The sequence below is a fragment of the Poromitra crassiceps genome (genome assembly GCF_964638095.1).
Source record: "Poromitra crassiceps genome assembly, chromosome: 23".
NCBI lineage: Eukaryota > Metazoa > Chordata > Actinopteri > Beryciformes > Melamphaidae > Poromitra > Poromitra crassiceps.
The window spans coordinates 16,880,184-16,907,769 of NC_139639.1; the positions used below are offsets into that span (position 1 = coordinate 16,880,184).

At 44.4% G+C, this 27,586-nt stretch overlaps 2 protein-coding genes across 3 annotated transcripts in view; one reads left to right on the forward strand and one right to left on the reverse strand.

Moving 5' to 3' along the window:
* Positions 1–3,980: 3,980 nt before the first annotated feature.
* Positions 3,981–19,815, reverse strand: LOC310797299 (WW domain-containing adapter protein with coiled-coil-like). 2 transcript variants are annotated; one of them, XM_083659666.1, is made up of 13 exons: positions 19,507–19,815; positions 19,195–19,228; positions 18,503–18,731; positions 12,745–12,824; positions 10,913–11,028; positions 10,575–10,672; positions 9,996–10,280; positions 8,591–8,713; positions 6,885–7,042; positions 6,650–6,738; positions 6,156–6,342; positions 5,012–5,139; positions 3,981–4,582 (listed from the first exon to the last, which is right to left on the reverse strand). In XM_083659666.1, the coding sequence occupies exons 1-13, from the start codon at positions 19,545–19,547 to the stop codon at positions 4,513–4,515; spliced, it is 1,638 nt and encodes a 545-aa protein (XP_083515792.1). In that variant the 5' UTR covers positions 19,548–19,815; the 3' UTR covers positions 3,981–4,512. The 2 variants fall into 2 exon arrangements, with proteins under 2 accessions (XP_083515792.1, XP_083515791.1); XM_083659665.1 differs by having other exon boundaries at positions 6,156–6,345.
* A 5,398-nt stretch (positions 19,816–25,213) lies between these two features.
* LOC310796784 (MAGUK p55 subfamily member 7-like) overlaps positions 25,214–27,586 on the forward strand; it is a gene marked incomplete at its 5' end in the record, with an annotated part of 28,788 nt that continues 26,415 nt past the window's right edge. The window contains 2 exons of the mRNA XM_083659018.1: positions 25,214–25,306; positions 26,732–26,800. Of these exons, the coding sequence (XP_083515144.1) occupies positions 25,214–25,306; positions 26,732–26,800 (162 nt within the window). The remainder of the gene's footprint in view (positions 25,307–26,731; positions 26,801–27,586) is intronic.

Genomic DNA, 27,586 nt, shown 5'->3' on the forward strand with positions numbered 1-27,586 from the left:
ATTACTAGCGGTCGATTGATTATCGGCCTGGCCCCATTATTGGGACTGATATTAAAGAAACACTTCACCGGAAATACGGTATGTATGTATATATATATATATATATATATATATGGTTGATTGATTTGTTTTTATTCATTGTGTCATGCACTTAACAGTGCCCAGCCCACATGGGCTTACAAGACACACAAGACACACTTTGCTATTAAAATGTGAGAGGATTACATGTGTCTTTCCAATCGAAGATACACATTAATCTGTGGTAGTGAGCTAATGGCTATAGCTAAATGTGTGTCTGCGACTCACATCTATAGATTGGGAAGTGACAGTGTGCATGCGCACACATCAGGTAGTGACATCACCAAAGTTATCCACCCAGAAGTAAGACTTTCCCATCAACATACATGGGGAAAGAAGCAGCTGTAAAACTCTCAATTTCCAATTCCAATTATTTGTGTTTGTTCACATTATTTTTATTTCATGGTGGGGGAAGTGGGTTTTGCTCTATTGCTAGGTGTATTGTTTGCAACGTTAACATTACCAGTTGATAATAACGCATTATGCTGTATTTTGTGCATACAAACACTGTTACAAAAAAACGCTACATGTCCACAGATAGATGTTCGACAATAGCCTAGGCTACTCTGTGTTTATTATGAGACACAAATAAGACAGACGTGCTAATAAACAGTACATTACTACAGATTTCACTTACTGTTGATGCGCATAGCCATCTGTTTGAGGAGGGCCGATTTTGAGGTCTCTTCTTCTTCTTCTTCTTCTTCTTCTGTTATCGTCACTGTAATGCTGCCTTCTTCGGGGGCTGTTGGAAATATCACAAGTCACATTCATTGACTGTATGGTCACCTTCACAGGCTTTTGGTGGAAAGTAAAACATTTATTTGAAGTGTTTTATTGTTTGTGTGTATTTTATTATAATAGCATAGCAAACAATAACACAGTAAACTGTACTGCATAACGGTAGCTGTTATCATTGAGAGATAGCCTATATTTAAAAATAAAGAAGGAAAATCTGAGTTTGGTTCTATTTTATGCAATATTGGTTTGAACTGAAACAAAAAAGCACATACAGCTGTACTGAACTGATTTTGTGTGTGTGTTGGGGGGGGGGGGGGGGGGGGGGGGCTTGTTTTGGGCATGTTAGATCCTCGAATATTTTTGGGCGGGGTTGTGTGCGTTTTTGCTTTTTTTTAGTTTTTGGGCTGTAACGTCAGCTGTATCTGGCAAAACTGATCACTTCCGCCGCCGCGACCTCTGTCCAATAAATGGTCCAAGCCCGAGCTTGCCGCCTGGTAACGCACCGTTACAATTACAAACACAGCTGACGTTGCACGTCCACAGCACTGACCTCAAGGTCCACAGGTAGTTGGACAGTACTCTGTGTGCACGTCTGATTTATTATGAGACATAAATAAGACAGAAGTACTAATAAACACCAGATTTCACTTACTGATGGTGCGCGCTGCCATCTTGGTCTCGTCTTCTTGTTTGTCCATGCTAGGCCGGGGACGGAGGAGCAAGTTTAGCTCGTGAACCTGGTGGACGCTCAGTCTCAGGGCTTGTTTCTGCCTTTTAAACTGGGTCGTGTTTACCGTGTTCACGAGAAAAGTCCAACGCCTGTGGTTCACGACTTTAATATATAGAAGTTTTCTAAAAGCTCCGAGTTAACGATGTCGTGTACAGGGTGTACACGACTTCCCATGTATTCTTCTTCTTCGGTTTTAATGGCGGCTGGCATCTAAAAATATTTCATTACCGCCACCTACTGGATTTAAACGGAATTCTCCACTTAGACGTTTGAGAGCGTTTGAAAGCTTCTCCAGAAACCCCACACCACCACCCAGAAATCTCCTTGCTGCAACCACAATTATGTAAATTTTCTAATTTCTTTTCTACTCCAGCAGTACAGTTAATAACCATAGCAAAATAAATGCAAAAAAAGACATGATCCTTACAAAAACAAAATGAATCATGCTTCTATCGATCCTGATTGATTTGTTGTTTTTAGTTCCTTGCCTCACCCTCATTCACTTCATGTTTAGGTCTCACATCTCATGATTATATCTGCCTCCCTTACTCTTTGGACAGTAAGCATCCCATGCTACATCATGATTCCCTTTGCAAAGCTGACACTGGATCTTTCCCACATTCTCAATAACATTCCTTCTCCCCAAATTTACCATGTAGCAAATCACGTGCACGTAAACAAACTGGGACCAAACTTTTTTTTTTTTGCATTTTTTGTAATAGGACCTAAATAAATTGGCATAAGTTATTGAGTTAGATTAATTCAGCCAGTGACATTATTCAATTTTGTGCAAATACAGTTCTACATAGATCGACGCTCCTGTTCAGTAACTCTCTCGACTCTGACTCAAACACTGGGGACTACTCGACTCGGGATATAGCCCGACCACACTTTCCTGGAGGAGTCAGTCTTGATTTTCCAACTTGTACTTATCGATTTGTCTGCCTCTGTAGAGGCTATATTTTACTTTTACATGACATATACAGTAAGGGTTTTAATCTGATTGAACTAAGATGCAAACATAAAGCAGAAATGTGTGGAACAGTGAAAACCAGACTCAAGCTGAGATTGCCTGCTGAATGTCCCCATCCTGTGTCGAGAAAAGAAACTGCTACTGAAAACATTGATGCGTTGCCTGTTTGTTACTTCATAGGCAAGTTTTCCATTAAACTGTAGCTGCCCAGGAGGTGGAGGACAAAGGAGACACCTACTGTAGCAGTTGACCCATTAGTTATCCATTTCACATTGCCATCACCTTAACTCACCTCTGGACTGGGTGCATGTTTGCAGTTTATTATGAGAACTTTTATTATTCATAAAGAGCTTTGGTTAAGACACACCACCTTTACCAAAGGCAAGAAGACATCAGCTTAAAAAGTAAAAAAAAAAAATCAACAAGCAGAAGGTGTGGTAGAATATTGTATTCTCATATATTTTATGGAATAATATACAAAGCCCCCCTCCCACCCCCCAAAACAAGTGTGCACATCAGTCCAGATCTGCCAGCCAAAGTAAACTGGTTGGTGGAAACTATTCCAAGAACAGGGTAAAGAATAGCCTAGAGAGACAAGAACTAGCTTTGTGGGTGAAGGTGGTTATGATTGCAGTTTCATGTGACGTCTCATTCATATAAAAAGTACATCATCTTATCATGAATGAACCTTATCAAAAAGATAGCCGAATTTGGCTGGAGTCAATTGAAACTAGTGCTGCTGCTGAACCAAGACAGAAAAAAAAATGTTTTGGAAAATAAAATGCATTTCCATCTTCATTATCACTATAAGGACGTAATCAATCGTGTGCAACAATAATTTAGGTTTAGATGACTGTAAAATCCAGACCTTAACATTTACATTTTCTGTTATTTTTCACAATCTCTTGCTAAGCTGCACAAAGGAATGAAAGATTTGCCCACATGGGACAGAAACAAAAAGAAAAGACAATTATACAAACAAAAAATAGCTGAGGGGATAAGAAAACCAGTGAGCAGGGGTACAGATGAAGGTAACCTCATGTTCTAAGAGCCAAACTAGGTCCAATAATAAGATAGGGTTTTTCCAAAGTGGCTCTGAAACATTTGGAGTGTGTTTGACATAGCTAGCCATTACGCGCTGATTTTGTACCACAGGAAGCACAACACTCGCTCCCATCGCTTTGGACAAGATCAATCAAGCGCACATCAAGTATTTCAATACACTCGGCCGACGGCACTGGCTAATCTCATGTCATGACATGTACAACCAATCAGCTCCCAGACAGAATGGGATGGGAAAACTATTGACAGGTATAATAGTGAGCAAAGAGAACACTTTTAAAAGTCACTACCATTGAATCCATCCAATTCAACGTATGTTCACCAGTACAGAACAACTCCATTTCATAATTCTTTGAAGGAATGAGTGTGTTCAAACCCTCAGCACTGATTCACACCAGGTCTCGATATGAGATGGTTATTTTTTTTATTCGTTTTTTTTTTCTTTAGTTATTTTCCCAGGAATGAAGTTCATTCTTTTCCTCACCACTACACGTCAAAACACGTCAGAAAACAAGTTATCCCAGTACAATAAACACACTCCAAGGGTTCACGGTCCAAAAGGTGCCATTTGAGAAGAGCCTCGGGTCAATAAACCCAAGGCGTCAGTACTACAGTCCTGTGTTCACTCGTTAAACTGGTCCAACTTGGTGAACCGTCACTTTCGCCTCGTCCTGGTGAACGAGGACACTTCACATGGTGGACATTAGTGAAAAACAAAAATCGACATGTTCAGGAGGATGATGGGGCCACTTTCTGAGTAGTCTTCTGTCCGTTTCAGCTTCGCTTCCCCCCGGGCCTTCCTCTATGGCTCTTACAGAGAGGATACAGCAGGCTGCTACTGCAGCCTCAAGAAGCTGGCTTCCTGTCTATTCCTCATGTTCTGTCTCTTTAAATCCAGCCATCCATATCCTCTCCTCCAGTCAGGCCCTCAGACCATGTAGGAGTTCTGGTTCTTTAGCTTGTCCAGCTCTTTGCTCTGCTGCCTGAGAAACAAGATTCTGGGGGGGGGGAGGAGGAGAGACGTATATAAATGTATACAGTATGCAGGGTTTGTACAGCTTTTTAAGAGTACAATTCTGAGAGCAGATGACACGGAGAGGAGCAGAGCGGAAAAACACCCTCTTTCATTTCGGAGCCCATGTCAATGAATGTACAGTAGCTCCGGTCCGCTCCACATCTTGTGTGAGACAGCAGGGAGACGACAAATATGATGACGGGATCGTCTCATTTCAGATGTTAAAATATTTGTATATTTTATGTGTAAAATCAAGCACTTTTCAAGGAGTATATTCAAATTCAAGCATATTCCTAACCTTGAAAACACGACGGTAAAACTTTCAAAACGTTGTACGAACCCCGAGTATTGTGTGACTATCGTGTCTACTACTGTATGTGCATGTCTGTACGAATGTGATTGCTGCTCTCACCTCTGTTCCCTCAGTGTGGCCTGGATTTCACACACTCTGACCAGGGAGCGCAGGTTCTTCAGCTCGGTGCAGATCTCTGACATGTACAGGCTGCCCATGTTGTGGACATCCTCACGCAACCTCCCCGCCTGACACAAACGAATGAAGTTATGACCACAGATATTCACATTATTAAGAATTCAGACCCGATATTCACAAACTTTCTTGGAATACAAGGCTCAAAATGAACTTCCTGATCTTACTCATTCAGATTTAATAAGACACATTTGTCATGTAGCGACACTTGTTGATTTCAATGCCTCTTTAATCCAAGAGCCCCAAATACAAATAAATGTGACGTTGATAGATGGAGTAAATAATTTACATCTTTTGGTGTTTCATCAAAAGTTCCTGAGCTCATCGGTTGTATTGCGTGACAGTCGCAAGCTGGTGGGGTTTAGCTCGGAGGTCCTGTTCCGGGTTGTGAGGGCCCACTTAAGGCAGGCAGGGCCTCATATAAACAAAATGAGCAACAACAAGCATCATTTTATGGTTTTCATGAATCCATAATGATCCTACCAGCATTGTAGTCTAGTCACTATATCTCAAGTCCCAGTGGAGTCTCGAGTCCGAGTCACCAAAGAAGAGTCCGAGTCAAGTCCCCATTATCCGAGTCCAAGTCATCAAAGTGGAGTCTGGAGGCTTGGAATTTCATCATTTTAGGGGCAAGGATAATTTGGCTTTCAGTGTCACACATTTTTTTAGGGCACAAAGGCCATTGAGTGAAATAAGAGGATTTGGAGCCTACAAATAAATAACTTTTCCAAAAGAGAAAACAAAAAAAATGACATGGAAAACAATTATTATTATTTATTATTATTCAATTATTCGCTTTTTTTAACAAACTTTTGAAGTTGTCATATTATATGCCTCCTTAATGTTATTACTTCCCTGTCCAAAAGCATGAATGCTGAAGTCCAAGTCTGAGTCATCAGTGCCTCAAGTCCAAGTCGAGTCACGAGTCCTGAAAACTGGACTGAGTCAGAGTCCTGGACTCGAGTACTACAACACTGCATCCTACAGCTACATTCACCAGTGGCTGGCATTCCATTGCTCTGTATGCAAGAAACAGTGCTCAGTCTTCCCTCTCTGGGGAGGACTCTACCTGCTTCTCGATGTGTTCTGCTGGCCATCCTTGGACGTGTCTGATGAGGTTCTCATCAAAGTGAGTAACCAGGGTGGGGGTGAAGGAGCCGGGAGTGGCGGCCTGGGTTTGGCTGGTGGTGCTGGAGGAGACAGGGGGCAACCCAGCCCCAGATATATGGTTCGATCCTGTGGAGAGCATCTCCTGGCTGCTGGGGCGAGAGGAAACAGATCAACTGCATGAGGATGATGTTCATGGCTCTGTTGTCCCCAGGCTGGGGTTTTTGACATCAGAGGGCACACAAAATGGATCACTCCAGTTGACAGATGGGAGGGAAAAACGCATGATGGTTATGACTTTTTGACATATAAACAACAGCCTAAGACAACCCGAAGACTTTAAATTGAGGCTTTGAAAAAAAGGTTCAGTCACACAAGCCTTTCTTTGCATTTTGACCAGGAACATTACAGTGTGCAGAAGTCATTTCTAGGTGTAACCTCTACTGGGAAAACTACCTTCGCTGTTGGAGAGTCCTGGGATCCTCTGGACGTTTCTCTACGGAGGTCTGAGACAGAAGGAGCGGTTTACCTGAAGACATATTGCCCTGTGGAAGGAGGGGAAGACAGCGACAGAGAAAAAGATGCAATGAAACAAAGGGAGTAAGTATATAGAGCAAGAGAAAGAATATTTAGGGTTTTCAAATGTGATTTCTTTATCCTACTTTTAAAAAGGAATCTATGTGGTGCGTACCCGGGTTTGGGTGGAGGTGATGCCACCAGGAGGCATGCCCAGCAGGGATTTCTGGCCCATCAGGTTGGTCTGGGGCGTGCCGTTCCGTGGGGACACGTAGGGTCTCGGTGACGAGGCGTCTGACGTCAGAGACACGGGGGACTGACTGGACTGCTGAGCTGATAGGGGGCGTGGGAAAGAGACAGAATCAGCATAATTATGTTGGTTTCTATAGCAAGGCAATGGTCCCACAAATACAGACTGATAGGTGTGATGAACAGCAGGAAAATGATCAATAATGGCAGTTTTGTCCTGAAGAAACCAAAAGCCTATAGTGACTTCCATATTTGAAGTGGAGAATAGTGCGCAGATCAATAAGCACTAAAACAAAATAGGGAGGCATTCAATTACCTGGTAACAATAAAATCCAACAACTAGCAAATCAAAAGGCCAAGGTCCTGGAGAAAGTGATAGTCACAGATTGACTTGCATGACATGCTAAATTCCATTGTGACTTAGGACAAAATAATGTCATCACCTCTGCTAAGGAGGTTATGTTTTGCTGGCTGTTAGCAGGACAACAGAAAAACTTCTCGTCCGATTTTCCTGAAATTCCTTGGAAGGGTGTAGCATGGGCCAAGGAAGAACCCATTCAGTTTTGGAGAGGATCGCAAAATTTGCATATGATGGAATACTGGACTGTTGGCCTTGGCGGAGGTCTGCGCTCTCAGAGTGACCTTCTAGTTTACTACTTTGACTGGTTTGGGAGAGTCAGGAACAGCGGGGCAATTTAAAAGTGGAGAAGGGGAGGGTGAGACAGAGCAGGTGGTGAGACAGAGCGGGTGGTGAGACAGGGGCGGGTGATGAGACAGAGCGGGTGGTGAGACAGAGCGGGTGGTGAGACAGACCAGGTGGTGAGACAGACCGGGGGGTGAGACAGAGCAGGTGGTGAGACAGGGCGGGTGGTGAGACAGGGCAGGTGGTGAGACAGGGCGGGTGGTGAGACAGGGCGGGTGGTGAGACAGGGCGGGTGGTGAGACAGAGCGGGTGGTGAGACAGAGCGGGTGGTGAGACAGAGCGGGTGGTGAGACAGAGCGGGTGGTGAGACAGAGCGGGTGGTGAGACAGGGCGGGTGGTGAGACAGGGCGGGTGGTGAGACAGAGCGGGTGGTGAGACAGGGCGGGTGGTGAGACAGACCGGGGGGTGAGACAGGGCGGGTGGTGAGACAGGGCGGGTGGTGAGACAGAGCAGGTGGTGAGACAGACCAGATGGTGAGACAGGGCGGGGGGTGAGACAGGGCGGGGGGTGAGACAGGGCGGGGGTGAGACAGACCAGATGGTGAGACAGAGCAGGTGGTGAGACAGAGCAGGTGGTGAGACAGAGCAGGTGGTGAGACAGAGCGGGTGGTGAGACAGAGCGGGTGGTGAGACAGAGCGGGTGGTGAGACAGAGCGGGTGGTGAGACAGACCAGATGGTGAGACAGAGCAGGTGGTGAGACAGGGGCGGGTGGTGAGACAGAGCGGGTGGTGAGACAGAGCAGGTGGTGAGACAGGGGCGGGTGGTGAGACAGAGCGGGTGGTGAGACAGAGCAGGTGGTGAGACAGAGCGGGTGGTGAGACAGAGCGGGTGGTGAGACAGAGCGGGTGGTGAGACAGAGCAGGTGGTGAGACAGAGCGGGTGGTGAGACAGAGCGGGTGGTGAGACAGAGCAGGTGGTGAGACAGGTACCTTGGTTGGAGTGCTGAGCGGCTTGGGAGAGCAGGGCAGTGATGTTGAAAGCAGACGGTCCAGCAGTGAGGAGCTTATGAAGCATAGACCGCAAGGAAGCCTGGGTGACAGCAGCCGCCAGGACTGGAGGAGGAAAGAGATGCACACACACAGGTAGGTGAGCACAGAACAGGCATACAGTAGGTACACAAACAAACACAACCACATATATAGGTGAAGAAGGCACACGCAAATCCAACAAGTGACGTGAGACAGGTAAGGTAAACTCCTTCCACCGGCTATAGTGGCTGGTTGCCTGGTTCATTCAAATTCACCAGCAAACTTTGACTTTTAGAACATAAAGGTCGTCCAAATAATACAGGTCAAAGAGGCAGGTGAGTAAACCGTGGAATATATCATCTTACCAGCCTAAAGCTGCAACTAACGATTATTTTCATTTTGGATTAAATCGATTCGTTGTCTGGTCTATAAAATGTCAGAAAATGGAGGATTAAAGAAACCAGAAAATATTCACATGTAAGAAGCTGGAATCAGAGAATTTTGACTTATTACAAAAAAAACAGATTACCGGTACTCAAACAGATAAATCGATTATCAAAATAGTTGCAGATTAATGTAATAGCCGACAACTAATGGATTAATCGTTGCAGCTCTGTGTCACGGTCAACATTTACCAACATTTGTCCAGAAGGGTGAGCATTAGTGAACTGGGAGGTTAAAGGTCACGCAGACACACCAGATTCACACAAAATAAATCAACAACAACAGAGGTGCACATAGGTGAGGGACAGCAGCACACAACCATTCATTTATGGCAGGATCCAAAATGCAGAGGACCCATGGAAACGAACATTTCTGTCTGCAGAAGACTACATCAAAAGTGGTTATAATATAGGCTAAGAGCCTATAGGTGGACGCTTCTATCCAATGTGCCTTATAGAATCTTAAGTGCTTTTTTTGGCATGGGTGGCCCCAGTGTGGAATTGAACACTTGATCACCAATTGAGAAGCCCTTCTGCTCCTAGTTCTAGGAAGGTTCCTAGTAGAGGATGGGTCAAATGCAGAGGATGAATTTCCCCAAGGGGATAAATAAAGGATAACTTAACTTGAATATTTTCAGTGCTTTCGAATTTGGAAGAGAGACATATTCCTTGCGTTCAATTTGCACAATGATCGTTAAAATCAGATTTGATCTTGAGTGCATTCTTGTTGCTGCCTCATGTTCACCTGCTACTACTCGGTCTGCATCAAATCATATGATTATCCCAGCCAATGACAATCAACTTTATACAAATGCTAAACAAACTCCTCCTGGTAAATGTATTTGCTTCAAACTCAATTTCGGGGGGCGGGGCCCTGACCAGCTGTTTATCTCTAGTGCACAGATCATCTGGTGTCTCCTCACCCTCGTTGATCTTGGCCATGTCCATGCTGCCGTTGTTCATCTGTAGAGTAGCCTGCAGCGCCGGGATGAGCTGATGCAGGAGGGCCGGGTCCTGGAGGAGGGCCGGGGACTGGACAGCAGAGGGCGCTGGCACGGTGGAGGAGGAGGAGGAGGAAGAAGTGGCAGAGGGGGTGGAGCCTAAAGCACCAGGAGCGGAGTTCAGGCTCTGAGGAGCAGAGGAAGAGGAGGTGGAGGAGGAGGAATGGCCGGAGTTGGATGCTGTGGACTGGTCTCCTGAAGTGCTCTCTGTGGAGACGAGCAGAAAGCAGAGCGTGAGAAGTTATGATATCAACCTTGTATCAAGCTCAAATGTGTCAGAGTGAGAGCAGACAGCAGCCCAATACAGTGTTCTCATCTGCTGCCCAATGTTGGGTCTAAATCTCTTCCAGCACCAAACACATGATGTAGCAAATCAATCACAGACGTGGGTGGACATTGCAACAGTTTCAGGGACACAACATGCCCATGCTGAGCTCCACCAGAGGATGGCTGTGTAGAAACTTGAACCACATGGCTAAATGTGACTTGGGCCAGACTTACTTGCTGTGGCTTTGTCCTGCAAGGCCTCTTGTCTGTAGTCCATGTCCCGAGGGAAACTGTTTGCCGCCATCTTGGCCGAGTCTTTCTGACGTTGTTCTCTGTTAACAGGAATAATCATAGACTGAAAACAACAGTGGCGTTGTGCAGATGCAGGCTGCAGCTAGACTTCATACCCTAACTTAACCTACTGGAAAAGTGTCAGGACTGGTATATTAGATGAACCTTTCATATACTGTATATGTGCAAGATAATCAGAACCACTTTGTCAAGTGAATAATTAAATTGTTTTTTTTTGCAGTGCATGTAGTCATTTTCAATCAAGGAAAATGACGGCCTACCTCTCCAGCAGGTCCTTGGGCTTCTCCCACTGGGAGACCTCAGTTCTACAGTTGTAGTAGTACTTCTTCCCAGAGGAGCTGATATGCTCGGTCCAGTCATCCGCGGGCTCTTGGCGCTGGGAGAGACGTCATGGTTAAGTACACGTTAAGGCGTCCCGCACGAGGGGGACGAGGAAAATGTAAGCTGTGGCATCCCTCAATATCACAAAGCCTGTTTCCAAGATTGTGGACAACCAAAATGCAACATCCATTCATCCCATCGTGCTCAACCCGATTACAGCTGACAGATTTTTACATTTCAAACGGCCACCGAGTCTTTATACCCTGCGGGATAAAGATGTGGGAGGTAGGGAGTCGGGGGGCGGGGCTGCTCTCAAACAGTACCATCAGTTCAAAACTCTTAGAGCCTTTGAGTCAATAAACAAAAACTGAACTGACTATGATGAACAATGGACACAAACTGCACTATAGTTTTAGAGAATACATACAACAGCAACAGAGTTTGACAACTGCAGGCCCACAAAGACAGATAGCCGTTGTTTTGTTTCTAAAGCCAATGGATGACCGAATAAACTTCTTGGATCGTGAACCTCAAATAAAGACAGACTGGATACAGTTAATCTGTCAGCTTTCTACCAAAACATCATCGTTGCTGTTAATTCTTTGTCCCGACCCCAAATAACAAGTCTCTTGTCTCTTCCTGTGCCTGTCTCTCTTCTGTCTTATCATCATCATCACCTCTCTTTTTCATCATACAGTAGATATACACAGGAAAGCAGGGTGAAGCAGGGAAAACATGCCTGTGGGCTATACATGCATCACTTGCTAGTAGATATGCAAACCAACCATGCATTTTTACATCAGTAAACACAATCTAAATATCAGATTGTTAACCACACTTTATTTTAAAGACGATAAGAGTGAAATGTGTAAGTATGTGGCATTGCTGTGCAAAAGGTTTTTGTTTTCCCGTTTCTTTTTTTGTGTGCCTGTAATGATTTTGGGCATGTTTACTTTTACATACTGTATGTATGTACCTTTAAATAATGCACCTTTCTCCACTGTCGACGCTGTAAAACGGTACGAATAACTAACTTTATCCAACTTACAGACAGAAAAGAGACACTTGTATCAACACTAAACAGTTATAGGGTAACTTTGGTATTTTTCAACTTGACCCCATTTTTTACTTTTTGTGTCGAAGTGACATCGGGAGAACAATGTTTGAAATTGTTGGAAAAATAGTGTCCAGGTTCAAAAATACCAAAGTTACCCTTTAACTGCACCATGAAAGTACCCAGATGACCCGCGTGTTTGTATGCTGATAAACCGGAGTCAGTGTTTTCTTTGCATTTACAGTGCCCCCCACAACTAAGAGAGGTGTGGACCAGGTACAAAAATACCAAGGTTACCCTTTAACTGCAACCTGAAATAGCTAGATGACCCAGCCATGTGTATGTAGTACACTGATAAACCGGAGTCAGTGTTTTCTTTGCATTTAAGCTACAGTACCCCCCCCCCCCCCCCCCCCCCGGGGATATGAATATTTAAATAAGAGCCACTCTTAAACTGTGACACCTAATGGCACGGAAATGGGAGTGAATCTTAAACATTTCCAAAATCTAATCCATTGAGGGAAACTGCAGAGCAAGTATACATTTTCTATTATGTATTGTTCTTGAGTTATTAGGTTGGTAAAATGTCTACACAGACAGACAGACGCCACCATAACGACACATTGTCCTAGATACACCATGCAGCCTGGTGGCATGGTATACAAATTCTACAGGAAACGCAGATCACGAGATAGATAATGTTGAACAGTGCCTTACCCTGTCTGCAGGCTTGCTCTGAGTCGCATGCGAGTCGGAGCTGTTGTTTTGAGAGGTCTCTTGAGGAGAGCCACTGGTCCCTGCAACAAAGCCATTTGTCAAGTTATGGACAATACACAATGCCCTGCAGAAAAGACAACCCTCACAGGTCAGTGACGGCTACACAGTCTGCATCATTCACATTTCACTACAAAGTGGTGGCGTTAAAAGCAGAATGATGGACTGTGCTCGGATGGTGAAACACCACTGTCCACAGTGTAGTCTAAAGATTAGGGATGCACATTTTAATCCATTTCCCTCATCAGTCATGTTAACGATCAATTACTCAATAAATCATTATGTTGAAAAAAGAAAAACAGCGACATGTACATGTAAGCATTCTGATGTTATCATTTTGCTCTAAAAGTGCAGCAGATTGCTGCATTTTACTTTAAAATACATAGAAAATACAAAAATGCCAGTTTTTACACCGGTCTTTCGGCCTACTCAACAAGTTAATCAACCAAGCAAACTTGTGCTGTATTTCAACATTGTTATCTTTTTGGGTGTAATTCTCCTACGCTAGACTTTTTGCCTGTTTGCTTGGCTTTCTGCTTCCTCCGTATATGCGGTGAAAGTTAACCAGCAATTAATCTGTTGATTAATCATTAAGATCCCTACAAAAGATGAAAGGTCTGTTTCCCTGTGACAGTATAGCCCTTTTCCCACATGCGCTTTGTACCGCAAAATGACCGGAACGTGGTCTAATGCCTTCATGTGGGAAAGTTGTTTTCCGGTATAAGCGCGACCCCGTTGTCGCGGACATTTCACCAGTTTCGAGCCAGTCAGAAGAGCGGTATGCACGATAACGCATACAAGTGAGAAACGGGTGCAGTCATTTTCCGCGACACGGGTCCTCCTTCTCTCATGGGCGAGGTGTACACACGTTGCTTAACGTTCACTTCCAGCGTGCATCATCTAATCATTCGCGCACATCAAAGCAAACTACTTCCACATTTCGCTTCATGCATTTGCTTTCTCTACATACATCGGCTACAAGCGTTGGGCAGCTTGCAAGCCTCTGCCATTCTCGCTGTGTCTGTCCTGTGTCAGGCTGCTGCGAAGTGCGGAGGACTGAGTGAAGGACTGGCCTCTCTCGAGCAGAGAGGGGAGGGGGGAAATCGGCTGTGTTTATTACGCTGGCTTGACGCTGCAAATGTCAAACGAGTGTGATTTATTGTGTGGCAAGTTTTGCCGACCCCCCAAATGAGCTCCCCCCTCCCCCCAACATACCGGCTATTTGACGACTAGATTCCCACATGCGAGCGCTAAGGTGTGAAGGGAAATTCAGGGAAATGTCCGATATTGACTTACAGGTAATTTTCCGGTACGCATGTGGGAAAACGGCTTATCTCTCTTTGACCAAGATGACGAGTCCCTATCTGCTCAATGATGGGCATCGGGGGTTGAACGCAAGTTGAACCTATGCTAGGAGCAAGAAAACAATGGACTGGAGTAGGGATGAAACAATTACTGGTTTAATGATAAACTGTGATAAAATTCCTGACTGTTAGTACAGTATTACCATTTCAAAATTTTATTATCGTTAAAAAACATGTTACCCTAATTACAGCGCTTTGAAAAACAGCGTCAACGGGACACACTGAAAAAAATAGCATTTCTGGTGGCATGAGAAGTTACAGAAACGCAATTCTGGAACGTTGGTCCGTCTTCTGAATGCTTGGTGAAATCTAACAACTGAGGATTTAGAGTGTTTGATCAGGGTTACAGTGAGTTTTGTCTGAGGTTTCTTTGGTCAGCTTGCCAGGCAAAACAAACACAGCCGCCATTTCTGACAACAAGCTCATTTACAAAGCAAACAATACAAACAAATACAGAGGGCTCCCAGTCTGTCAATGCTGGTGGAAAATTGGACAGTCCCAGGTGTTCAGTCAGTGTGTTTCCAACTGAGTTGTTCCCCTTACATTTCCAGTAGTGACACCCCACCACCAGCTGAAAATGATAAAATGGCAACAAAAGCTATTTTAAAACATTCCTTTTTCTCAATCGCTTAAGATGCATTTCCTGAAACTCTAACCTCATTCTCTAAAAAGTGCCTCAAAACCTCACACCATTAGAGAACTTCACCGAAAAACAATTGCGATTTATTTTGCACATGAATGACCTCACACCTATCGGAAAACTGTAAACAGTTTTGCAGACATTTATTTAGTCTCACAGATATGGAGTTAAGTTGGGGACGAGTGATGTCATTCATGTGCAAATGAAATCACTGGTCCACAACTGAACTCAAATCAACTCTCAATAATTGTCAAACTAAATGAATGCATGCAAAAGTGTTTACAGTCTTCAGATATGTGTGAGATCATGTGCAAAATAAATCAGCAGGGTTTTTTTTTGCAGTGAAATTCTCCATTAAGGCAATTGGCACTACACTATTTCAGCTGTGGAAACCGTTCAATAGGCCACTTTAAAGTGACTGAACCCAAAGAGAGAACTGGAGCACACGATTTCACTGGCAAGTAGATTTAATAAGGTGCAAAGACTGACGTTTGAACGCATACAGCGTCTTCTTCAGAGTCAAAAACCAGTTTGACTCTTTCTGAGACGCACACGAAGACGCTGTGTGCGCCGTTGAAACGTCAGTCTTTGCACCCTATTGAATCTAATTAGCAGTGAAATCATGTACTCCTGTCCTTTCTTTGGGTTCAGTCACTTTGAAGTGGCCCCTTTGAACTGTCTCCAGTATTTTGTCCTGTTCTGTTCTGAGAGCACCGACCTCCCTCTGTAGAGGGGCTGAATGGCATGAGATTCCTTCTACACTATTTCAGCTGTGTTCACACTAAATGCAATCGTCATCATATAGACGGTTTTCACTGGACAACATAAATAAATTGAACCCCAGCTCACTTCCTGTTGCAGTGTGCTAGTACAGTAGGACAGGACCGTCAGGACTCGGAGGACAGGACTGACAATTCAGTGAAAACGGTCTATATAGATGCAATTCTCATTCAACTGTGACATGCCAGTCAAAACAGAGTGTATGTTTCTCAATCGGCTATGTGCATTTCTCGCTAGCATTTACACAGTTGTTCATTGGGTAAATCATTGCATGCAAAATACTATGTAAATGAGCATTGTGTTTTGTACAGAAGAGAAGGCCAGCATGATGGGTGGGTGATTGGAGTAACTTCCCTTCTCTTCGTAATGGAGAACACTTGTCGGGGAATGGTTTGCAGCCCGCCAGAGTGGACTTCTTTCCACCCTATTCACCTTTCCTCACTCCTACATCCTAGTGAAGAATTATTTTCAGCATGGAGGTGGACGGTGTCTTTACTGGATGCAATGAATGCTGGTTGTGACTTGTGAGGACAAGACAGTTGAGGACTGCTGCCAGAAGGTTTTTCCCTCTGTGTCTTGAAAGGCAAGACATCAGGTGTGATATTGATGAAGTGCTGAGAATGGATGCCCAATGAGACCGACCGTAATATCTAACGCAGGGCTCGACGTTAACTTTTAAAAAGTGGTTGCCGGAGGGGCAACCTTGCAAGAGCTTTTGGTTGCCCGAATAAAAATATGGTTGCCCAATTTTAGTCGCCTTATATTTTGAGTAATTAAGATACTATGCAGTCATAAGCCGGCTTAATAATGACGATGTGACAGAAAAGTATGTAAAATAGTCTATAGTATATAGTATAATAGGCCTATTCAGTGTGTGCACCGGGTGTAGTAGTAGTAATAATGATAATAATAATAATAATAATAAATTTGTGTCATTTCGTTTTCTAAACAAATCTTATTTTTGGTTTTTATAATGCATTTGCACTGAAAGGATTTGTTTAACTAATATTTGTGAACTTTCATTTTCATATATTTTTTAACAGTTATTGTTCATATTGTGCTTAATTTATTAATTAAAAGCGTTATTGATAATGAAGTAGCCTATGCCTCCTCGTGTTCATTCAGGGATACTATGATGACAGTGGTTTGGGGCCCCCACTCTGATGTTGCATAGGGCCCCAAAAGGCCCAGAAGCGGCGCTGCAATCCCTCTCTCTCTCACCCCGTATGACAGGCTGACAGGCCAGGGATGCAAATCATTTCTCAGCACATATACGCGGTGGTAAAACGTTTTTGAAGGATGTCCTGGTCGAGGTGTATGTTGTAGGCTTGTTGTAGGCTACATGCTTTGCAGTATAGCGTTATGCTGGAATTATGCTTGAAGTTTGGACTGTCGCACGGAAATGAGACACTGAATCTTGACGAGGAAACGTGTGGAGCTTTTATACACTGTGTGGGTTTCTGCTCGCGGAAGTGAGCGGGAGTTGAAAACTCCACTTTGTACGCCCAGCCGCGTCCACGTAGTTACACAATTCGGGGTGTGCACGGCCAGGCGAAAACCGTCTGCACAGGAGCCTTGTGGAGGGGCGTGTCTGCTGATTTGACTCACTTTTCCGTGCGGGCACTCGCGGTCCTCTCCGATGCGGGAAGCAAATGAGACCTAAGCGCTTGTTGTAGGCTACATGCTTTGCAGTATAGCGTTTTCCGTCCCGTTCAAAGACGCACGGGTCTTTCACCTCGATGACAATTTCCTCGTCCTTTGTTTCTGTGCGGGGCTGCGGGCGGACGCGGTTCTTCGTTCTTGTTCTTTGAATTATCATCTTGCAGCTCGATTTGTGATGTGGATGCTGACGCAGCGTTGTTAATCGGGGCTTTTGACATCTTCACGGTGCGTCTTGCAGCCGCTGTGATTGTGTGCGAGCAGCCCCACCTGTCCAAGTCAGTACTCGTTAAACATACCGCACGTGTAGCATGCATCACGTAGGTTCCGACTGGTAATTAGTAACATCGTTCCGATTGTAACAGCAATAAAATGTCACATATATGTCACTCACAACAAGTATTAAAACATATTTATTTGGTGTATATTTTGCTGTTTGCTGCTGTACATATTTTTTTGCATGTTAAAACGTGGTTGCCCCTGGGGCAACCAAAGGCCAAGAAATGGTTGCCCTATTTTTTATTTGGTTGCCCGGGGCAACCGGGCAACCGTTAATGTCGAGCCCTGTAATGTGACGAAAACTAAAGATACATGGTTTTTCTCATATTTGTGTGTTGAGGAAATCTTTTACATTGACAGCAACACTGTGTACACAGCCTGTCTAGTTTTGATGCAAATATTTTGAATTTTGAGTGTCAGGGTTTACGCAATGGTCAGAAGGTGCTACAGTATATATACAGTACATTTGGTGTCATTGCAGAGATTGACTGACTTTGTGTCTTTTGAGTTTTGATGCATGTGGTTAACATTTTGTGTTATAGGTTCTTTTTCCATTATTTGGTGGTATAATCAGAATCAGAAGTGTTATGAGAAATTGTTTTACTCCTTTGGGAATTGTGAGTTTTGAGAGTGAGGTTAGAATTTCAGGAAATGCATCTATCTAAGCGATTGAGGAAAAACTAACTGGTTGCCCAGCCCATACCGTCTGCTGCTGTCATATACAACAAGCATGACATTGTTGACAATCAATTCAATCAGAAAGTTCTCTTGAAGTTCTTGTCTGATTATGGGTGCTAGTGTGTTAGTCTATTGTGAGATATGGACTTGTATATCCCACACTTCATTCTGGTGCTGATGTTGACCCAACACCCATCAGATCTACAGGAATGAGAGCAGGAGTGTGTAGCTGTATGGTATACTCAAGTTCACTGCCTATGCGCTATGAGGTAAACCTCATAGAGGGGTGTGTGACACTTACCATTCTTCCCTCTGAGTGTGTGGGAGGTTTTTGCCTTGCCTTGCCCTGCACTCTCTCCATGTCTGCTGACAGGACTCTCATCGGAGCGTCGCACCAGCTTGTAAGGGGGTGTAGTCTCGTCGGAGCGTCGCAGCATCTTGTAAGGGGGCGTGGCATCTGAAGAGCCATCACGCACCTTGTCATAGCGGTGAAGGCTGCTGGACTGGCTCTTTGGTTGAGATTTATGGGTCTGTAATGGATAATTATGTAGATCAATACAACAAGGACAACATGTTCTGTAAGTGGCTTCAAAATGCATAACATTAAACGAACTGTGCTGGAATAATTCTATATGATTGAATTACTTTATGTAGTATACTCTTAGCCATTTATGTCCATCTACTGAATATCTTCAGTGGCTTACTTAGCTCTAAAACGCTATAGTGGCATTTTCTACTGAATGGTTCAAATTTAAGAGTTTAACTTGACTTGGGCCAGGAGGTTTAACTTGACTGTGTTCTAGTAGAGTGGTTCTGGTAGCACTGACGCTTGCTGTAGCTTTCAAAATAAAGAGTAGGACTCCTTTACCTCGAGCACAACAACTTTTATGATATATTACCCTATGAGGAACAGGCTAGAGACCCTAATTTGTAATGTGGCGATTTATGATTGGCGAGTACGTTGACAGCGTTCAGAAAATTGGCAAAACATACCTGATAGGATTGTGAATCCCTTCTGTCGTTGCACCTAGAGAAACAGAGACAAAAAGGGACACAATTAAGGTTCATCGTTTGGGCTAAAACGGGACATTTCTCTTAGCTTTGTTAACGTTAGCTATAAGCTAACTGCAACCCATCTTGGGTAATTTAGCGTTAGCTGGAGTGCTAGCAAGTTGTTAGCACCGATAGCGGTAACGTCAATCGGCGAACAATCTCGACAGGTAAGCAAAGTACAAATTCAGAGCTAAGCTACACCCTGGACACAATGCTAACGTTCAATATGTCACGGTTTCACACTTGATTTACCCATCGCTGACTCTGGTTGGTTTCCTTGCATGCATCACCATCAAGGCCGTGGTGATGTGTGTGTGCGTGTGAGGGGGAACTGTGGCCTCCTGTCTGTCTGCTCTCAAAGCTCTTCCCTTTTCTTCAGCTAACGTTACCCGATCTCTGAACGCAGCCTATCCTACCAAAAAGATGCCTACGAGTTGTGCACCACGCACAAGCATTGCACAGCGGGTGGTCTGTGTCGAAAACCACCCTCAGTGCATCATCTGGCATGTAGTTATTACGGTCTGCGCTTGGCTCGGCCGATGTAGCTTTAGCGAAAAGCAGCAGTGCCAGAGCCAGAGACAGGAGGAAATAGAGAAAACGACACCAATGTAAAGCTAGCCAGAATAAATAAGAAAACTTCCGGTTATAGCTTTCACAATAAAACCCTTATTACCTGCTATTTAGTAAATACCCCCTGCAGTTCGCCTAGCCAACAGCTGTGTAGATGATGCAATAAACATGGTCCTCCACAACATTCTCGCGCACCTGGACATCACAGGAATCTATGCCAGGGTCCTGTTTGTGGACTTTAGCTTGGCCTTCGACGTGATCATCCAGGCCCTGCTGCACGAGAAGCTCTCCCAGCTGGGCGTGCCCGAGTCCATCTGCAGATGGTCCACAGACTTCCTAATGGAACAGGAAGCAGCACATAAAGCTGGGGACGCATATGTCACCGACTCCCAGACCATCAGCACCGGAGCTGCCCAGGGCGGCGTCTCTCTTCATACTTCTTCTCCCTGGCCTGTACAGTACTACACCAACAGCTGCACCTCCAGCCATCAGTCCGTCAAGCTCCTGAAATTAATGTTTGACACCATCCATAGGGCTCATAATGGTGACGAGTCTGCGTACAGGCAGGATATTGACCACCTGAGGACCTCTTGCAGTCAAAACAACCTGGAGCTCAATGCTCAAAAGACAGTGGAGATGGTTGTGGACTGCAGGAAGAATGCAGCCCCACCTTCCCCCATCACCACATTTAAGCATCTTTGAGTCCTTGAAAAGTGCTATAAGTCCCATGTATTATTATTATTATTATTATTAATAATAATAATATTATTATTATTATCACCCTGGGTGACTCCCCAGTGAACACTGAAGTCCTTTCACTTCCTGGGCTCAAGCATCAGCCGGGACCTGAAATGGGAGTCGAACATCAAAGCTCTCACCAAGAAGGCACAATGGCGGCTGAGGAAGTTCAAGGTGCCAAAGGCAGCATTGGCAGTTTTCTACACCTGCACTGTCGAGTCCATCCTCATCTCCTCCATCACCGTCTGGTATGCTGCTGCTGCCCTCAAGGACATCTCCAGACTGCAGCGCATCATCCACCAAGCTGAAAAGGTGGTCGGATGCAGCCCAATATCCATTCAGGACCTATAGGCCTACACACTGCCAGGATGCTAAAGCAGTCTCAGAAAATATGGCTGACCCCATCGAGGAAAAAAACTCTTCAGGGTCCTCCCCCATTGCAGAATACTGATGCTTTGCAGTACCATAACCTCCTGTCACATGGACAGCTTCTACCCAACTGCCATCCACCTCTTCAATGAGACACGAAAGCCCCCACAAATCAGGACTTTGTCACTCCCTCCCCCCTGATGCCCCCTGAGCAAAACCAGCTCTGCCACGATAGAGTCCCCTCCCATGGACATTATCCCACAGACACCAGACTTTTACTGGACATTTTACATGGTCATTATCCGTGAACACTATCCTATAACATAGTCTTTTTTGTATATTTACATCATAAGTTTATTTCCATAGTTAATGCAATGATCATGATGCGATTTTGCTACGATTTGGGAGTGGCAAATGTGATGCTTTTATTTTGAAGACAGTTAGCCTATTTTCCGATATGACACTTGTCACCCTAGCTGCGTCCGGCTAGCTTGACGCAACTCAAAACGACGCAGCTGCAAATGGTGCTGTGTGGACTCCGCCTCCAAGTTCACATTTCGTTTGCTGGCCCGTTTCCGGGATACACCCACGATCTGCCGATAGTCATCAATGTTGTCAATTTTCCCTGGGACATTTTGGTATCTGGTGTGAAGAGACAAAGTCACTCTGCAGGTTCAGTATCCTATACTGTACAGATGAGGAACCATTGTTTAAAAAAAGAAACACAACACATAAGCTAACTGTTGAATATGATAATATAATTGATCAATAAAGCATAAACATTAACTTTTCCTTGTCGCTCTCCCCTTCCACAGAGAGGTCAGCGTCGGCGACAGAACAGCACCCCTGTAGCCGGAATGCAGTAGCCTACCTTTACACAAGGAGTAAGCAGGGAAGATGCTGTTGACACGGACCCAGGTTTTCCAGTTGGACTCGTCCTGTACCTGCTGCTGCCTCTTCTCTGCTTCCGCACCACCGTCCGCCTCACCTCTTCACTCTGTCACTGCTGAAGCTCATACACTCCCAGCTAGAGTGCTGCACAGGCCTCAAATTTAGGCCCTTTGCCCGGAGACAATCAAGCCTGACCCAAGCCCTAATTGATTATTCAAGAACCAGGCCCTACCTGTCCATTTACCCTCAGGCTTTTTCTATGTTCGTCTCAGGACTTCACGGTAGTAAGAGCCCTCCCATGGATCATGCTTTTTTCGTTAAGCAATCTGTGTTGGGCATTAAAATCACCTTATTTCTGCACTTTGAAGTCACAGGTAGGGTCGGGTGGGGCAAACGAATTATACCGGAAGCCTAGTTGCGGGAAAAAGTGACAAACATAGAAAGAGCCTGAGGGTAACCTGACCATCAGGTCTCGTCGGGTCGGATCGGGTAGCAGACCTCTAGTGTGTGTGTGTCTGCCTTCCAGCCTGTGCCAGAGCAGCAGAGCTTCAGGAGGCGACAGGGTGTGTGAGGGATCTGCCCAGCCTGACAATGACACAATGTATTTTTGCTTCAGCGAGCATAACGAGCCCTAGCTGACCCCAGTTGTTTATATAAAAACCAGGCCCTACCCGACCATCAGGTATCAGGTCCCATCGGGTTCTGGTCGGGTAGCAGACCTCTACTCCCAACCCCCCATATGACCTACTCTCCTAGCTGTTCTCCCACCTTCGTTGTCATTTACACAACCCAGTAGGCGACTGACTCTTCTGTCTCACCAGAGAGACAGAAGGACAAGTGCAAAACATCTATTAAATGAAAGAAGGAAGAACAAGCATACTTGCAAAGGGAACTGACTGGTATAACAATGGCAATGCCCTGTGATTGCAGTATTGATTGCCTGCTGGCTTGATCTAGGTCAGACCTTACATATATTGCCTGTCTCTTTTACGATCAGACCAGTCCAGCACTATTCACCACCTCTTTGTAACTAAGCGGATACTCAAATGCAACTATGGCCTGCCTGATCTGGGCCTAAGTGCACGGACGATCTCTGGTAAGTGTGATCTACGTTTTGCTTTGTTGTACTGAGCAATGATTTGCTCTGTACAAACTTTGTTGGAATGGAGATAAGACGCCTGTTGTAGGGCCTTGAATTGGTATAGAGTGGTGTATTAATCCAAGTTCATTCATTGTCTTAAATTATGACTTTATTATTTATCATCAGGGGTGGACATATTAAAAGCCCACAAACGCATGAGTGCTCTATTTCAGACAGGATGTTGTCCTCCAGCTAGACTAATGGGGGATAATGGACAAGAAATTATTATAGACCCAAATTCTGTCATCACACTACTACATTATTTCAAGTGATCCTCATTTAGGACTTATACATATACCCTGAGAAGCTTCTTCAATACAAATGTATGTCTGCAGATGATGGTTAACTTAAAAAATATATATATAAATTATGTGAATAACTTGACATTTGGACCAGGCCGTGAAACCTAAAGCTTACTTATGCAGTCATTAGAATTAATAATATCCAGGATAATAAGTTGGGTTTTCATTTGTTGCTACTTTGATGTAGTGGTAAGTTATGATCAATGTAGAATGCTAAAATGAAAGGTTTCATGTGATAATTAGAAGAATCTGTGGATATTATTGACAAACCATTGATTGACTAAATAACAAAGACAGTTAATTGATTTGGCCTCATGGAAAGTGGAACAGTGACATGAGGGTTGAAATAGCCTGATCTGGCATTAGGGGGCAGTAATATCACAGAAGAGGCATGTTTTACATACAGTGTGTATATAAGTTACCCCCCCATCTCTCTCTCGCTCTCTCACTCTCTCTCACTCACTCACTGACTCTCTTTACTCCCTCTAGACCAGCGGTTCTCAAAGTGGGATCCGGGGGCCCCCATGGGTCCTTGAGGGGGTTCCAAGGGGTCCCCAGCAAAAAGGGGGATCATTTATTTTCACAAGAATTCCATCCATAAGTAACACAATGACAGAATGTTTGACTGTTTTGGTCATTGGGTTCATACACTTTCTGTAATAAAACAGATGGACCCTGGGACAAAATTTTATCAAATGGGGGTCCGTGGTCTAATTTGTACCAGTTTAGGGGTCCTTGACGTGAAAAAGTTTGAGAACCACTGCTCTAGACACTTTAAAACAAAGCTCTAACTCTCTTTCTTTGTTCTCCTTGACAGATTAAAACAAAGCAAAACTGTAGCAAATAATTGTGTATAACTGTACAGCCACAGCTGTATCCTCCGTCTGTTTACATTTTTGTCCCACTGGTGATGTCACAATGTCTATGACATCATCAGTGACATCATTATTGACCAAAATCATCTTATGACATCACTGATGATGTCATAGGCACTGATGATGTCATATGCATTGTGACATCAGTGATGTCATAGGCATTGTGACATCATCAGTGACAGTGATGTCATCATGATGCAAAGTTGAGCAACTGTGCGCATGCCGAGGACGTGCAGCGGTCAAGCTGCGTGCGGTGAGCCCGCTATAAAGTTCTAAAAAGTTTGTTTTCTTTTCACAACTGTGAGGATGCTGAGTCGACCCGAACGCAGAGGTATGTAGGTAATATGAGTGGATAGGTTTTTTCTTTCTTTTTTCATAACTCAAATAAAGTACCAATCGTGATCATAGAGTATGGCAGGAATGAGGGGGAAAGGCAATGGGATTTTTGTATGCGGATTTTGGTTAAATGCATGAAATAAGTCTGTGGTTAACAAAAGTTTATGAAACAGTGAAGTTTGTGTTCAGCAAACGAGGACCACTTTTATTACTTTTGAAGCACAAATGGGGTTTTTTTTATGTGATTTTCAGAAAACGCTTCAAAAGTCATAAAAGTGGTCCTCGTTTGTGAAGATTATCTTGCTGAACACAAACTTTGCTGTTTCATAAACGTTTGCCTTATTCCATGCATTTAACCCAAATCCCCGTAGCCTACAAAAATCCCATTGCCTTTCCCCCCTACGAGCGGTGATTTGTGGGTAAGCCTACAAAAAGAGTACCTGCAGTACTGTATGGTTGGGTGTTCGGCTGTGTACACAAAGACTTGTAAGGACTCTCCTATATGGGAGGTTTTTCATCACACCCTCCATTTAACCTTTAACCCCTGACCTCACCCTATAACCTTCAAAACAAGCCTCCCGTAAATCAAGTAGAGATGCAGGTGTACCGCTCATTGATGTGTGTGTGTGTGTGTGTGTGTGTGTGCGGTGCATGTGTGTGTGTGTGCGTGCGTGCGTGTGTGTGTGTGCGCGTGCATGTGTGTGTGTGCAGGCGTACGCGGGCTGCTCTCATCAGTGATGTCTGGAACAGAGTCTCACACAGACAGAGTGGAGGACATCGCATTCCTTCACAGCATGCTAATGGAGAAGAAGCTCCACCTGCTCTTCAAGGTGCACCCACACGCTGTCTAATTATTATCTCCACCAGATTATGTGTTTGGTTGTGTGTGTGTGTGTGTGTGTGTGTGTGTGTGTGTGTGTGGGTGTTCCCTGTTGCTCTCTAGAGAGCATTATATGTCAATGGTAGAGAACAGTGCAAGGAGGCGGGGCTGGGCACCACAGAGCACAGACAGAGAGAGAAGCCGAGAACCAGGCTTGTTTAAAATTTATAACGTGACTCCGGCCCAAACCCAGTTGCAAACAAATGTGAATATCTGAGTGTAATGTAGATACAAGGATGTGTGGAATTAGTTTCTGACAGCATTTCAGGAAAAAATTGCTATTCGTGCCGGACATGCAGGAATCTCCCCGTCTCCCAGTGCGACTGTCAGCCGGGGAATAGGCTGTCTGTATGCAGCTAATGTTAGGCCCAGTGCAGGGACAGTCTGGAGGATGGAGAGACCCAGAGAGACATATAGATACAAAGAACCGCAGGATCAGATTGTTGAAACACGCATTTCAAAAGTCATTACTTGCAAAAATCACTATGTGACTGTTATTGAAATGCGACCAACACAGTTGTCTGGTAAAACACATTCTCTCTGGACATCAGACCCAGCGAAAACCCTGTAATGTTAATGTTACATCACGAGCTGGGTACATCTCCCCATTATAAAGCAACCCAATCATTTCACACGAATGAAAACCAGGATATCAACGTAAATTTGAATATAGTATCCTATAACCTACTATAATGTTGTTGTTGTTTTTTTTGGGGGGGGGGGCTGTAGTCTGTTGCTTTATTTTTATTCCCCCCCCCCCTCACCCTTTCTCCAACGTTAACTGAATTGAATGAGCTTTTAATTTCTGATTGTATACGATATATAGGCTACTGTCAGACAGGATATATACGTGTCTTTCACTCTTGGCCGTACTCCAAAATCTTAAACAATGTGGCGGTTTAATGATGCCTTGATATCGGCAAGCGGTTCCATTCGCAGCTGGGTTTGGGTTTGGCCATGGTTAGGCTAGCGCTGCCTGGCGGAGATCTGCACTCTACTGAGTGCACTAGTTATTCCTGTTTTGTTGTTGTTGTTTTCTTACAAAAAGCACTGCCAATGTCTTCTTCTTCTTCTTCTTCTTCTTCTTCTTCTTCTTCTTCTTCTTCTTCTTCTTCTTCTTCTTCTTCTTCTTCTTCTTCTTCTTCTTCTTCTTCTTCTTCTTCTTCTTCTTCTTCTTCCTCCTCCTCCTCCTCCTCCTCCAGTAATAGTAGTATGTATATTCGTAGTAATAGTATTAGTAGTGATAGTAATAGCAGTAGTAGGCTAGTAGATTCAGTAGTAGTAGTATTGATAGAGAGGTATAGATGCAGTCAGTCAGTTGGACAGACAGTCAGTGCACCGTGGGCTTAATTGTGACACTTTACTGACTTGACAGATCCACGAGCGGCTGAGGCGTTTTGAGTCTGTCCCGGTCCAGCAGCGTGCGGCGGGCCTGGCCTCCGATGTGAGTGACTCCCTCCAAAGCGCTCCTGCAGACAGAAGCACACTGCCTCGGATGAAAATGCATCCTGACAGCAGAGGCAAAGTAGAGGATATTTCATTGTTCAAATGGTTTCCTGTGTTACGCAGATCACTCTCCTCTCCTCACACTTGAGACATGTGCGGAATGCACTTTAGCGTTTAATGCGTATTAGACGTTGAAATGTAATCTCCTCACTATGTCACCTTGGATATGATTAGTGCTATGATCCCTGCTGTTTCTGTGTTTTAAAGCACATATCATTTGATGTCTGTACGACTCCGTGAAGGCCGGCCACCAAGGACAGTGCTGAGCATTAAGCTGCTCAAATCATTTTGTGCGTAGTCTAATGTTTCAGCTTGAAGAAGGAATACAATTAATTTCAGATTTAAGATGAAGTGACACAGAACACTCCCACTGCGGCTGTGATCCAAAGAGCACAGCTCCCTCTCTGTTCTCTTCATATACCAGTCCCCTTCACTCCTGTTCCCAATCATCCCTTTTCCCTTAACTCATCTCTCCACCTCCTTTGTACTATTTATATAACCCTTCTTTATTTCCTGGTTTTTCCATCTTGTTCCCGATCTGTAACCTGGACAAAATGCGGCTATAAGGTGCTTTTCTTCATTTTCTTACCTATTTCCAGGGGCGGACTTAGTTTTTTTGGGGCCCAAGCCATAGGCAAGGCCAGATTAGATTAGCTCCCAGGGCCCTACCCCCCTCCCCTGCCCCATAACGTTACACTCAGACCAACAACAAAAAAGTCCAAGT